Source organism: Lissotriton helveticus, chromosome 1_1, assembly GCF_964261635.1.
Source record: "Lissotriton helveticus chromosome 1_1, aLisHel1.1, whole genome shotgun sequence".
Taxonomy (NCBI): domain Eukaryota; kingdom Metazoa; phylum Chordata; class Amphibia; order Caudata; family Salamandridae; genus Lissotriton; species Lissotriton helveticus.
This window is the reverse complement of record NC_136057.1, coordinates 1,574,231,120-1,574,245,597: the sequence shown is the minus strand read 5'-3', so window position 1 is coordinate 1,574,245,597 and position 14,478 is coordinate 1,574,231,120. Positions and strand designations below refer to the sequence as shown.

The window sequence follows — 14,478 nt, the reverse complement described above, 5'->3', positions numbered from 1 at the left end:
AACTACATAATGGAGAGGACACTCTTCTAATAGGACGAGTTACTTACCTTTGGTAACAATGTATCTGGTAGAAACATAGTATAGCCGCAGATTCCTTAACTTAGAATATCCTCAGGCATCAGACTGGATCCGGAAAACCTTCTGCAGCAGCTCCTCTGCGCGCCGGGGGAGGCGCCGCCCAGCTCCGCCATGACGTCGTCCACGGATATGACGTCAGCTGAGCCATATATGCCTCTCCCAGCGCGCTGACGTCAGTTTTCGTTGGAGAAACTTTTCTGAGTCAGAATGTGGAGCCACCACCAAAAAACTGTGAGAATATGGGAACAGTGTGCAAAAATGGCAAAAAATTTGAAAGAAATTGACGGGTGAGACAGAGCAACGCTCTGAAAAGCAACCCCGCAAGAGTGAAAGCTAAGTCAACGTTAAGGGAGACAAGGATGTAGAAAAACAGCCTGGTAGAGGACAGAAAGTCAGCATCCAGAAAGTAAAACCGTGAAGGAGAACAAGTACGGAACACAAGATTTAAGGATAGCTCACCACAAGACGTCACCAAAAAGAGACATCGCAACCCCAATAAAAGACCCATAAATGTACAGAGCCAATAGATCTGACGTAAAAGGCAATGGAGAAGAAGGGGAGAGGGACGGTGCGAAAAAACGAGAATAGATTTTACACCGTTACCATCCAGGCCGAGGACAGGAAAGAACACATGATGGATTAACATACCGCCTAATCTTGAGAATGGGCAGAATGTAACAGAGAAACAGAACAAAGCAATCTGTGTTGGAGTGAAGAGAGAATGTCACCCCGCAAAAGGGCAAGCCACCCTAAGGGAGGCGAGTATAGAAAGCACCAACCTGAAAAGGTTCTCGCAGAACAGGGAGGACGGGCGGGCATTAAGGAATCTGCGGCTAGACTATGTCTCTACCAGATACATCGTTAGCGAAGGTAAGTAACTTGTCCCTCTGAGAAGTCTAGCCGCAGATTCCTTAACTTAGAATAGATACCAAAGCCATACCCATGGAGGAAGCGGGTCTGCCATGGAACCCCACCAAGTTCCCGAGAGAACTTAGTCGTCCGGAGGGTGACTAAACTAGCACCGTGAAACCAGGGGACGAACCGTAGTGAGGACAACAATGTTAGCACAGTTCACCACCAGACAATGATGCTCTAAAGAGAGCGGGAAACAACGGGAGGCAAAGGCACCAGAAGCTGTCAAGAACAGCGCGAAAAAACCCCTTTGTGTATACAGGGTTTGTAAAAGGAAAACAAAGAGCCAGAATGCCCGTGGCAAAGTGAGAGTCGCTAACGTGGAAAAAAAGAAGATGAACCGACCCAGGGTACGAGGAATGAGACGGATCTAAGGTGGCGACAGAAAGCAAAAGCAATCATCGGTTGATCAAACAGAACCGTGGAAAAAAGCACTTTGGAACCTGCGCCTGCAAGGCAGGAGGAGCAGCAGTGACAAGAGGCTGACCCTCACCCAGCAAACGTCAGCATGTAGAAGAAACCATACACTAGATATACAGGAGTAAAAAGGAAGGATACGAGTTTGCAAGAAGCGGAGCTGAACTGAGGGTTTGAGAGATCCAACAAATGCAACGTGCCGACTGCAGCAAAGCCTCAAAAGATGGCAACTGGTATGACAGAGACATCACACACCGGCCTAATATGTACAACAGCGAAAAGGAACCCTGTTGAAACCTGTACCAGGAAGACACAAGAGACAGTATTGGCAGGATGCCAGTCTACGGCTAGAAAGCGTAGCACGAAAGCACAAAACACGCCAGGACTTAAACGGTCTGTCACAACATGTGAAAGAGCCGATGACAAGTAGTCAAACGCCAAAACACAAGAGCGGAGACCGGAAGGCACGTAAGCATACTGGAAGGTACCTAAGCATACCGTGTGGACACTGGAACCACACAAAGTAAGCACATACCTTATGTAGACCAGAATGAACAGTTCAGGTGCGCACAACAGCAAGAAGGCCATGGCCCAAAAAGGGCACCAATAAAACCGGGCACCACATAAGAGCCGATGGCACAAGCAGACAGGAACAGAGACCACGGACACCGCATGAAGGAAAAGCCTGCACGGATCCGCTGGGCAAGAACACAGAACAGACACTGAGCAGGAAGAAAAATGCTGAAAAGAGAAGCGGAACACAACAAGAGTCTAGGGTACGCTAAAATTACCCGCAGACACTTGGAACTGGATAGGACAACACCTAGGGCAGTAAAGAACAATTGCCCTTTGCCTGGGAGGAACGATGACCCCCCCGCAAGCTAGAAGAACCAGACATGACAGTGGAAATAGTAAGGACAAATGGAAATGTCCCGGACCCCAAGAAGCGAGTATTGTAAAGAAAACACGCCCCTTGAGAGCGCACAGTGCGATTGTAAGGCAAAGCGTGTAAACACCCGTACAGAAACAGCAGTGAATATGGAAATTGTGATAGGATGAACGGCCAAAAGGAGGCCACGACCACACACAGCAGAGAACACCTGCTAAACCACTGCCTTGGAGGACAAACCCAGAAAGAGCAGCACATTCAAATCTATATCAATAAAAAAAAACTATAATAAGCAGGCTGCACAGCGGCATATAGGGTGTCAGTTGTGAAAAAACTGGCGACAACAAAGTGTTTTGCCAGGCCTGCTGGATAGACACGGCACTGAATCCATGCTAGGCTCCGATGCAGTGCAGATAGACCAACCCAGACAGGCAATAGAGCAACTTTACACAAGGAGCATTGTAGAAACAGACAAGTGACTCCCAGCAGGATGTCGCAGAAAAAATCCATAGGAGCGTACCAAGGCAAAGGCAGAACCCAATGCCAGCAAATACGCCACAAAAGGTAAGGCTAATCCCCTGTAGGGGTGTCCTCTTGAGCTAAGCACATAGTCAGAGGACTGAAAAACAAGAGAATCAGCCAAATGGCTGTACTGAACGAACATAGAGATGGCTAACCAGCCATGAACACTAACCAGGCACTATAACCAACCCGTGCCGAGGTTGGCGCCGTAAAATAAGGCACCAAGATTCACTGCAGCCAGGACAAGAGACGGGGGATCACCGAATCAGTGTGGCGGTAAAAAAGATCCACCCCATTGAATGACTGATCTCCGAGGGCATCCCGAATATGATCTGGGAAGCGACTGTCGCGCAGCCAAGCATGGCTGCGTAAAGCCACAGCGTGAGAAAGAATCCGTCCCATAGTCAGTTGCATCAAGGGAAGACCTAAGGGAGAATTGTGCCATTTCCCTGCCATGCAGCAGAAGACGAAGCAATTCTGCCTGTGGCCCTTCTGGAACAGAAGGGAGAAGGTTCCCAACTGAGTCCCAAAGAGCTGAGGATGCACGTGCAAACACACAGGCCATATTTAATGCCCGGATGCCCGTGCTGGCAGAGGCAAAAATCCGGCGACCACAATCGTCCAGCCACCTAGACTCCCTGGTGGGAGGTAACAACGACAACGTGGGTGAAGACTGTATATTAAAAGCCGCCTGAACAACTAGGCCCTGAGCTGTTGGGTGAAGAGACAGGCAAAGAGGATCACCCAGAGCAGGGCGGTGCCTACGAGCAATAGCCCAATCAACAGGGTCACCAGAAGAGGGTCTTGACCATGTGCCACGGAGGATGTCAAATAAAGAGCCCCCAAAGGGCAGCAAAGGCTCCACCTCGATAGGCTCCAAGTGGAGCAGATCCATTAAAGGATTGGAAAGTAGAGGCACTACAGGAGGCTGAAAGCCGAGTACAGCAGCCGCCCCATGAATAGCGCACGCAAAGGCAGCACTAGATTCAGTTGCCATCCGTGTAGGTGATTACAAACTGTCGGTAGGAGACGGTTGAAGACTAATCTGGCCACTAGACAATAGGAGTGGAGGAGCCGGAGACTGACCCGAAGGCCAGGCAACACTGGGTACTTGCACCATTGGCCCTTGATCTGGGGAGTCCAGAGAAGCATCATGTTGTAAAGGAGGAGGCGTAATCGCTAGTACCGGCGTCAAATGACGCCATGTAGGAGACCTATCGCCGCCCGAGGAGTCGGGAGGAGCAACAACCTCAACCAAGGGAAGAGGAATCGAAGCCGGTACCGGCTTCGATCGACGCCACATCAGAGTCGCCTGGACTTCGACGACCTCCACAGGGAACTCGACCTGGACGCCTACCGACATCGATCCACACTGTAAACTTCCTGGAGTAAGCACAAGGTGCCGGGCTGGACATCGACCCAGGGGTAGAACCAGGCGTCGGACCGGGCGTCGCCGGCACAGCCTCCGACGTCAGCGCAGGAAGCCCGCTATGCACTGACTGACGGGTGGGTTGTGCTGTGGGCCCCCTACTTGTTGGCGTTGTGTCGGCTCCGGAATCGGAGTCGACACACACACAGCCGGCGCCGGGGAAACTTCCGCAGACGAGGACCCGGCATGAGTGCCTGCTACCTCTGTGGGACCCGATGGTGCACCAGGGAGAGCGGGGCGACTCAAAGCAAGCCTGGAGTGCCATAGAATAAGCTTCCATTTGGGCACGCGTTACTCCAACTTCCGGAAAGGGAGGGTACGGAGGATAAGAGCTGCCATGCGCCTTTACCTGGCACAGTGCGAGGGGAATGGGCGGCAGCAGCACGAACATCGAAGAAAGACCTCCGCAAGCGACGCCTGTGCTTACGCTTACCTGTTTTCGCATGGCGGTCGCGGGAGCGACCTCAAGAACGAGCCCGATCGCGAGATTCACAAAAGTTCTCTCACGATTAAACATAAAGCCGGTGCCATATGTAGATTTGCTAAAAGGGCTTCTTGGTTTCAAATACTCGCTGCGATTAAAATTTACAAGTCGTAAGTCAGCAGTGCGGCACTGTATGTTGCTGAGTCATAGGGCTACTGCAACATGAGCACGTTGATCGTTGTCGAAAACCATTTCACTAGAGCACTTACTGGCCCAGGGAGGGGTACACCACTAGTACCATGGTGACTGGATCTAGGTTTTTTCCAGTTGCAGACTTGGCAGCCTTGAGACCACTGTTGTATTGGGTGCGTATTCGGATACCATCAAATTGCACCATTATAGAGAGGGGCTTGCAGAGATCCTAAAATTGCAATTGTCCACAAAAATCTGATGGTTGGCCTCTATAGAAAAAAAACTGCTTGGTTTGCGCTTGGCGTGGTTAGTTCTTGGGACGACACCTCTTCTATCCAGACTAATACTGCCCCAAAGGTGAAACTTCGTTTCCAGAAGAAAGCTGCTGCCCGTAATGAGCTGCAAAATTCCACAGGCAGCCTTACTAGATGCTCTGTCTTGCACAAATTCATAACTAAACATGAGGAATTTTTAAATGATATTCGCCCGACACGTGCTCGCTCATTGTTTTAACAGGTTAGGCACTGGACCCTCCCAATTGCAGTTCACACCTCATTATGGAATGCTGCTACACCCGGGACTCACAACTGCTTCTTTAGTCTTTCTGTTGATGAAACAGAGAACACTTGTTCGTCTGCCCTTTGCATGTCAAATCTAGAAGTAAGTGGATTGTTTCCCTTTGTTAGTGCCTGAGTTTTATGGAAAGAAGGCAATCGCTCAGGATTTGTAAAAGCGACTCTTCAACAATAGTCATAGTTGCTTTATCTAAGATGTTGTACGCGGTCTGGTACATAAGGCAAAAGTCACTACCTTAATCCCGATAAAATATTGTATAATGGGTCCGGTTTATTGCACTTTATATTTTAGGTAATTTTAACTTTTTATATCGCATTGTAGTAAATCTGCTAGCACTAGACCTTCCACCAATTGACCGGACACCTACGATCTAACTCCCAATTCCTAACACACACCCCTCGGATCCGCTGAGGCAACAGAGGTGGATGCTCCTTCTCACACCTAGCGGCCAAAGCAAACAACTTTCCACTGAACCTCAGGACTGCCTCATCACTCCGGGAATTCAGAAAAGGACTCAAGACCTGGATGTTCGAATGAATAGAACTCTACAAAGCAGCTAGTAACTCCAGCCCATCGAGGCCCACAGGGGTGATTTGCCATGCTTTATAAATCCCGATTGATTGTGATTGGAGTTTTAATTATTTAAAACTGGAACTGTTTTTATTTTACACTGTATTTTAGGATTCTTTGATGATGAATTTATCATTTCGATCAATCAAATGAATTTCAACTTGAATTTTTACATATAGATTTAATAACACCAGTTATAGAAAGTATCTCGTGTATAAAGGAAGTCTACACTCAGTAGAATGATTTCTATATTTTGATGAGTCAGTGCCTCAGAGCTACTTGCATTTCAATTAAGATTTTTATCTACTACACACTTCCAAGGGAAAAATGTTTTTTGTGTGAAAAACACAAAACTGAACTGTTATAATTGGATAAATCACTACTCTCCTGCCTTATTTCTTGGTGAAAGCAATTTTGGCACCAATTACAGCTGCCGGCCTGTTGGGATGGGTCTCCAACAACTTGGTTCACCTGGATTTGGTACGCTTTGCCTATTCCAAACAGAACGGAGATACTCTGTCAAGATCATTGAGTAGCCTTTATGGACAAGACTCAAAGTTATGTCACACATTTTCGAATGGATAAGGGGGGGGGGTTCTGAGTTTATGCAAAGACATTCACCATTTTGTTCCTTCGTCAATCAGTGTGCCTCGGGTCACTGTTTGCTGAAAGAGGAACCTCCGTCTTGGTTTCAGTTTTCTTACAGAGGGCGTAAAGGTTTCTAAAGGGCTTTCCTGAACTTTGCTCTTATCAATCCTGACAAGTGCCCTAGTTTCTACCAAGAGACACAAAACACAAGTGTACTTCACATTAAGGATAGTATTTTTCTGCACTTTGGTTTTATCAATTAGCAAAACCTTTTTCCGCATTACTAGAGAATCCCCAGTGTTCGTGCACTCTACAAATGGGATTCCAGATGAGCTTTCTTCATTAACTTTCCTTATTGGCACTTAACAATAAAGTTCACAATTCTGGGGTGCTTGTGATATTTTTGCTGCCTGCACAATTTGACCCATATTAGCTTTAAAAGTTCAGACGTCATCTAAAGTGTCCACTGGCCTCCTGATGGCTAGTTCCTCTGATCAGTAAGGTTTTTGTGCAGTCACCTAGTTTGGAAGGATGGCGCAATCTAGGCTAGGTCTTGGTAGTGGCATACAGTTTACCCTTTTTAATTATAATGACTGTGCTACAAGGGATATTCAAGGCCTTTGAATAGTTTTCATACCCATCTCCTGAGCTGTGTGTTTCCACCACTGTTTCCTGAAGTTCATTTGAAAGCTTCTTGGTGGTCATTGTTGCACCTTTTGCTGTCAAATGCACTGGTGAGCAGAGAGAACCTACTGGAAAAGCTGAAACTATGCTAAAATCATATACTCACATCACTACAGTTGGATGCAGGTGGTGGTCATGTTGCTTGTTGTATAATTTTGTAGGTGGTTGGTTATGCCTGAGCAAATTTACGATAGCCATTACAAAGCAATTATTGTATTGTGATTGCATTTATATAGAGCTTACTACCCCTGATGAGGTGTCAAAGCGCTTTTTCAGCAAGTAGTACGCTACTCCAGAACCCATAAAGGATTAGTAGCGAGTTAGTATAGTGAAATATGGAAGTAATTTGAGTGGTGGATATGTTATCAGTTACTTGGATTGAGAAAGATAGTGGAGGGATAGAAGAGGGAAAAAAGGTTTGCAATTATATAGCACTTGCTACCCCTGATGGGGTGTTGAAGCGATTTTTCGACGAGTACCACACTACTCTGGAAGCCATACATGTGCATAAGTCTGCTTCAGAACCTTTCTACGGTATAGTTGGATAAAAGAAAAACAATCCAGCAGATTGCTACCCTAATCTGATGGTGGTGACAAAACTGAAGGAATTAACTTGAGTGCCTGTTCCACCACAGCGACTAGCATATGGCAAACTGCTGCATGCTAGGCCACCTAGCTCTCAGAGGAACATCTCCCGTGAGCCCTTTGCTCCACCACAGGGATGTGGTTGATTCACTTCATGCTGCAATTGAGTCTCCAAGTTTTAAATGGATGGCTATATAGTAGACACTTACAAAAGTCAGTTATTTTGGTCCTTTGAATTGAACACTAAGTGTTTCGTTTTACAGTGTGTAGGTAAATGTAAAAACATAAAAATATTTTAATACAGTTTAATTCCAGGCTATAAGGCAACAAAAACAAACTTCTGAAAGGGGATAAAGACTTTCAACAATGAAAAAGCTGAAAAGATAGAGTAAGAGGCAGCACTTTTTTAGGACGATTGCCTAAGCAAACATTTCTTCACTAGCCTCCTTCAGAAGCATGTCATTTCACTGCTTACACTCTGCCCAGCCTTACTGGATACATCTGTTACACACACAATAACCTACCTCAAATCACTTCTTTTTACCTAGCTCAGCCTCAGGTCGAAAGCTCACAAGAAAAGATTACTTACTTTCAATGCCATCCCATGAAGGGAAACTTCACTAAATTCACAAGCAAAGTCACAAACTTAGATCACCATATTTAAGTGCATTACTAAATAAAGGCAGAAGTTTCTCCTTCTTTGCCCATAAAATAAAACAAATTAAAAAATAGCTAAATGAAAATTCTTTTCGATCAAAAAAGAAGTTTTATGATTGTAATTCTGCATCTTTTTCACAGCTTTGCAATTTGTTTTGCTCTCTTTGTAAATCAAAAATACTAATCTTGCAAACTTCACTTCGAAAAACAATAGTATCCAAGAAAATTTCCGACACAATCTTTCTCTCTAGAAAATAAGTTATACACTAAATGTTGTTGATCAACGTTTACTAGATCAGTAGTTTGAAATAACAGATGCTCAACTTAGAGGAAAAAAAAGAAATGTGTGATGTGATAACAAATCTGCACAAGCCGTTCAATCTTAGCTCCTTATGCCCGGATGTAAAATATTTTGCATAATATTTTATGCATGATGATTACGTTATAAAGACGAGTGCTTCAGTTCAAAGGCTATCCCTTGAAAATCATAGAGCTGGTGGTAATGCCCTCACTGGAAGATGCATTACAATAATGAAAGTATGCAGTGGAGGGGGCCTCACCTCCTGCCTAATAAAACTGCTCCTGACTTGTTGAGTAGCAGCTGTGATATGAAATATGAAAAGAAGTAGGTCTGGCGTCAACTATTCCTTGGATCTCCAACCTCATGCAGCTGGCATGAATATGTGCACTTACACTGCTGCTGGCACATGCACAGAACACAACTGGCGTGCTTCCATCTCCCATTCATTTTAGAAGTAAATAATAAATGGCACATAGCAAACATGTCATATACATAAACAGCTACCCTACAAAGGCCCACAAAAGGTTTGCACGTACTTTGCAAACTGAAAGATGTCAAAGACAAACTTTTCCATCTTGATCCCATTTGGCTTTTCTGGCGTGATGAACTGCCCTCGAGTATCCACATATGGAATTTTCTTCTGTGCCACGTGGTGCTGCAGCTGGGGTTCATGAATGCTAGAGGGAAAAGCAAAGACAGTGAGTAATAAACCAACCCTAAATATACAACATGCAATGGCAGCAACTGTGTTGTCCAAAGCAAAACAAAAACAATGCCTCATGGTTATCTTCTCCAGCATGTTGGTTACAACTAAATAGATCTTAAGGGTGACTATGAGATGGAAGTATAGTACTCTTGAGGCACATTTTCCCAATTCGTGAATGCTTCACAAGGGTGCTGTGCTCAATACTTCTGTGGAAGCAGCAGTACATCAACATAATTCTGGAACAACAGCCAAACATAAATACACCGCAAACCATACCACAGTGCAGCGAAACAAAATGGTGCAAACTCCTCCATCCCAAGAATGCTATGAACTGGTGAAAAAAAAAGCAGAGTAAAGGACCACAAGCTAAAGCACACACATGGATGGATGAACGGATTCATAAAAAAATTGTTCCATATATTTTCAAAGTCCTGCCACTGCATGAAAATCTTTTTGGTAGTGGGTCTTGAACTCATTAAGCTTCCCTGCCGACTGATGCTTTGGGACGCCACTACAAGGCGGGTGAACTGGTACATCCTAAGGGTACAGAAGGCGTTAAGACAAGTTGCTCTAACCAACCCTTATGAAAAGCCAAAAGCAGCTTGTGAAGGCAGGGAAATACTTCCACAGTGGTTAAAATATGTGAGAATGGCATGCACACCACAGTACAACCTCACCCACTCAATATAAGCCCTCCTACTTTTGCGTTTTTCAAACTTACCGGATGCACTATCACCACCATGGCAGAGTAGGAGGATGCACAGGTCTAACCATACTGGGATACATCGTAGCCTGGATTAGGAGTGCCAGGGTCCTACCAACGAAGCTCATATTTCCAATGCAACAAAGGCTCCATCTGGAAACCAGCAGCAGTCTTAGACCCTTACAAAGCAGCTCTAAGCTTTGAGCAGCAAGCATTCGAAAATGAAGGTTCCTACCATCTATCACCATCTATCACCAAATGCATTTAATCATACTTCAACCATGAATTTATCCTACTTCACATGAAAAATGAAAAAGATAGAGAATGGGTAGCAATGAAAACTGCGGTTTTGTGAAGGAACATCGGATGTCTGTGACAGGTGAATTTCATACCTCCAAGAAATCTCTCATGACATGTAATTGACGGGAGTGTAATCAAACAAGGTTTTCTGACAGTCGAACACTTTTTCAAAACAAAGCGATAACAGCATACTGTCTCCCATCATACACATCCCAACAATATTTTTCACACTAGAGACTCCGGGGATAATTTGATATATGGGTGTTACCACCTTTTGTTGTGTCATGCAAGAACCATCCTGATGCTATTGAACACGATTTTGGCACATTTATGAGCCACAAAACGAACAACTTGTGATGTCAGACACTAATGTCCAAAACGCTTTATTCCCACATGTTAGGTACTTTGTAAGGGAGTGCAGAGGGTCAAAACTACTAATTTAAAGTATATTTCAGAAGCATCTTTCCCATGAAAAAATTTGGCATGCAGGAGTCTGGCCCCCATAATCCCGGGTACTCAGACAGACAAATCCAGGGAGGCATGAATTGTGTGGATCACACCGGCTCTACTTATCCATAAAAAAGGAACCTTATTGACATTTCCTCACACTTATGTGCAGTAAAACTCCATATGTTACCAATGGCAAATGTCCCCAACTCAAGCCCACAAAATGGTACCCCTTGTGTGCAAATAGGTCCACCACAGCAAAGAAAAACGTCTGGGATCAAAACTGTGTGCCAGAAGGCCCTTCTCCCAACTCTGTTTATTTATTTTTTTCACTTAAACAGTTATTGCTGAAGTTGAGGGGGCATATCAGCTCTGCCCGAAAGCAAATAAAATGATTACTGGACAGAAATAAAAACTGAGCGGGAGCCATGCATCCTTCCATTCTCTATGCCAGGACACCTGAAACACTCTTGGTGTTTTTGTTAATAACAAAATTGATCCCTGGAATCTGGAGAGTGGAGTTTAGAAGCCTTCTGTTTACGACTCAACATCCTTGTGAAGACTCCAAGAACTTACTTCAACTCAAAAATAAAAATGTACTAAACGCTTGCAGGCAACCCTGAACCATCACTAAATTCTTCCATCCCACCCCACCAATATACTCGGAAGTGTATTTGCCTTTAATCATTGCAATGGAAAAGTCTTTTTTTCTTCTTCAATGGTGTACTCAATGTCATGTTGGGGAAATTTATAATACAATTAAAAAAAGGAAAGTAAAACAGTATTTGCCTTCAAATCAAAGTGTGCATCTTACAAACAAGGTCAAAGACCGGCAACGCTGCACCCAGAATGACAGAAATTCCTGCACACACCTGCTCCCCAAACAGCACGACTTATATCTAGTTTATGACGACTTAAAACAGATAATTACCACCTTTCACAAAGAAATCCATTACCCTGTCCAAAGACCCAACTAGCTACTGTCAAGCACTGTACTAAAACAGATAAGAACACACATTTGGAAATATGAAGACCATCACAACCCACCACCTGATCGTCACTAGCCTAAAGTCAATTCAGTAAGAGGAACAGAAAGTGGAGTTTCACATTAAGGGGGTTGCCTCATTTCTCAGATGAAAGCTAGCATTCAGCATTGGACCTACTGAACTCTCTGCAATGGATTACATTGTAGAACAAGTCACACAGTGCAAGACAGAACATACATGAATTCATCTATAACGTTAGAGGTCACCAAACACGTCGGAATCTGGTCTGCTTAATCCTCTAGGACGAGCATAGCAGGCGTCACACATAGGGCATCCCTTCATACTGTCTTTGCTTTTCAACATTTATATGTTATCTCTCCCCACCTGCAATCTCAGATGAACACTGATGAGGCTTGGGCGCCTTCCCAGTCTGAAAAAAATTACATCAGCACGAGTTGTCTGGAACATGTATGTTGCTGGAAGCTAAACTGAAACTAATGGAAAATTATTTAACTCGCTATCTTTTGTGGCTCAAAGTTATTGATGTCTGAACAACCAACTTAGGGTTGACAATTTAACCTATCCATCACAGTGAAAGAGCCTGCGATTTCTACCAACTAATTACGAGTGGCACTCACCTAGCCTTCTGTCAGGTCAGGATTGAATGTCTGCTACATGCTTGAATCACAAAACAAAACGAAAGATAGCAACAAGTATTAAGTGTCAGGCATATGAAGCCCAAACATGAAACAAAGTCATCAAGGGCCTGAAAATCCACCAAGCACCTTCCAAGATCCTGCAATTCAAGAAAAAAACGAAAAAAACACAAAAAACAGAAAATTCACACTTGGAGGTTGCTGTAGACCCTAAAGTACAGCATGCTAGACTCTTGAGGCCAACTACATACTTTCCATAATCCTTTGAAAACTAGGATGTCTGTTCCAAACACTGGACTGCAGACGTGCATTGAAATTGAAGTTGGTGTCGAACATATCTTGGTTGGACTAACTGCTTCAACTGCGGCACACAGAGTGCTCACCCCTCTAATTACCTTTCACAACACTAAATAGGAACCACATGTAGATTTGAGGGCCCTGCCTCGAACACAATACTCTGCACATCTCCTACCACCGTGTTTGATCCTTCAAGTGCATATTCAGTCACCAAGAACTCACCTCAAAGTGAGTGCCCAATTACTGCAATTCAGAACTAAGGGGTTGTGCACATGCAAGAAAGGAGCTTTGAAACACAGATCAAGACATGAATTTTACGGAAAGTGAAAAAGAATATACTATAGACAAGGCCGAGATGCAGAAGAATGATAGACATGACGTTTCACCATTCAGAAGGGCTTCGATAAACAAAAATAATAATCAACTGCCGTTCTTTTCGTGGATCACACGCAAGTCAGCAAAGTCTTACTTACTGGACAACATCTCTGAGGAAAGACAGAGAGAAGAAATGATTGGCGATGTTGCCTGCATTAAACATCAGTCGCCCATCTGCACTCCGTCTCTGTGCTGTTGACAAGGTGATCTCACTGTATTCCACCACCTGATAGACTCCGTCAACCTTGCACACCACACCAACAGGCTCTGTGGGGTTGGTCTTCTCCACCACCTACACAATGAAAATGAGACACACTATTATTTACATGAAAGCTAATTTCTAAAACAGTCACATATTTGAGCAAAAACACTGCCAACGGAGAAAAATGCAGTACTAAAATAAAAGGATGTTAGTTACTAGACTAACTAAAGTACTTTTGGGTGTGTCCCCCCACCCAAAAAAACACAGCGCGCATTTTAGAAGACCTGCTTAAACGATGCTCCACATTTCTTTTCACACACTCTACAAGGATGACACAAATTGAATGACGCAGTGGAATTGAAAAAGCTTTGGAATCACATGAAGAAAGTGTGTCTCTAGGAAGAATATTGGAGGAAGTATTGTGGGCATCTCGTTATCACTCTAAAATCCCTGCCTGCTCTGGTGACATTTCTGCACAAAAAACTGATTCTTGGCTCGTTAGGGGACTTGGAGGAGGCTTAGACGAGGAAGAAGGCAGTTTAGCTCATATCGAGAATTCACAAAAACAACTGTCTTCTTTCCCTTGCCTTGAATGGACAGAGCATCTTACTGAACAGGCACATACAGCATAGTGATTACTAACTGCTCAGAACATAGACTAGTTACCTAGTTTGCAGATATCATGGGGAGGGACAAGAGCCTGGATTCCTGAGGGACATAGAATGCATCTAAAGGAACAACATTCCAAGAGCATACATCCTATCAAAAGATTAGTAGACATTTCAGATGACTCCTTGTCCTGTTTAGGGCAATTACAGATGAGGGAGACATTCACTTGGGCAATGTGTAAGCTTAGTATGAGGTAGATTTATTATCCTACTCGTGGAGGACTCCTTTACCACCGGAAATACAGTGGGAAAGGATTACAAGTACTGTGGTTTCAGTTGCAATCACATAAAACTTTTTTTTTAAAACAAGTAAA

At 44.2% G+C, this 14,478-nt stretch overlaps 1 protein-coding gene across 2 annotated transcripts in view; it reads right to left on the bottom strand.

The window, feature by feature from the left end:
• Positions 1 to 14,478, bottom strand: part of UAP1 (UDP-N-acetylglucosamine pyrophosphorylase 1) — a 148,318-nt gene that overhangs the window by 38,025 nt on the left and 95,815 nt on the right. For both annotated transcript variants that reach the window (XM_078687169.1, XM_078687179.1), the window contains exons 6-7: positions 13,393 to 13,586; positions 9,361 to 9,501 (exon numbers count right to left, since the gene is read on the bottom strand). In XM_078687169.1, the coding sequence (XP_078543295.1) occupies positions 9,361 to 9,501; positions 13,393 to 13,586 (335 nt within the window). The remainder of the gene's footprint in view (positions 1 to 9,360; positions 9,502 to 13,392; positions 13,587 to 14,478) is intronic.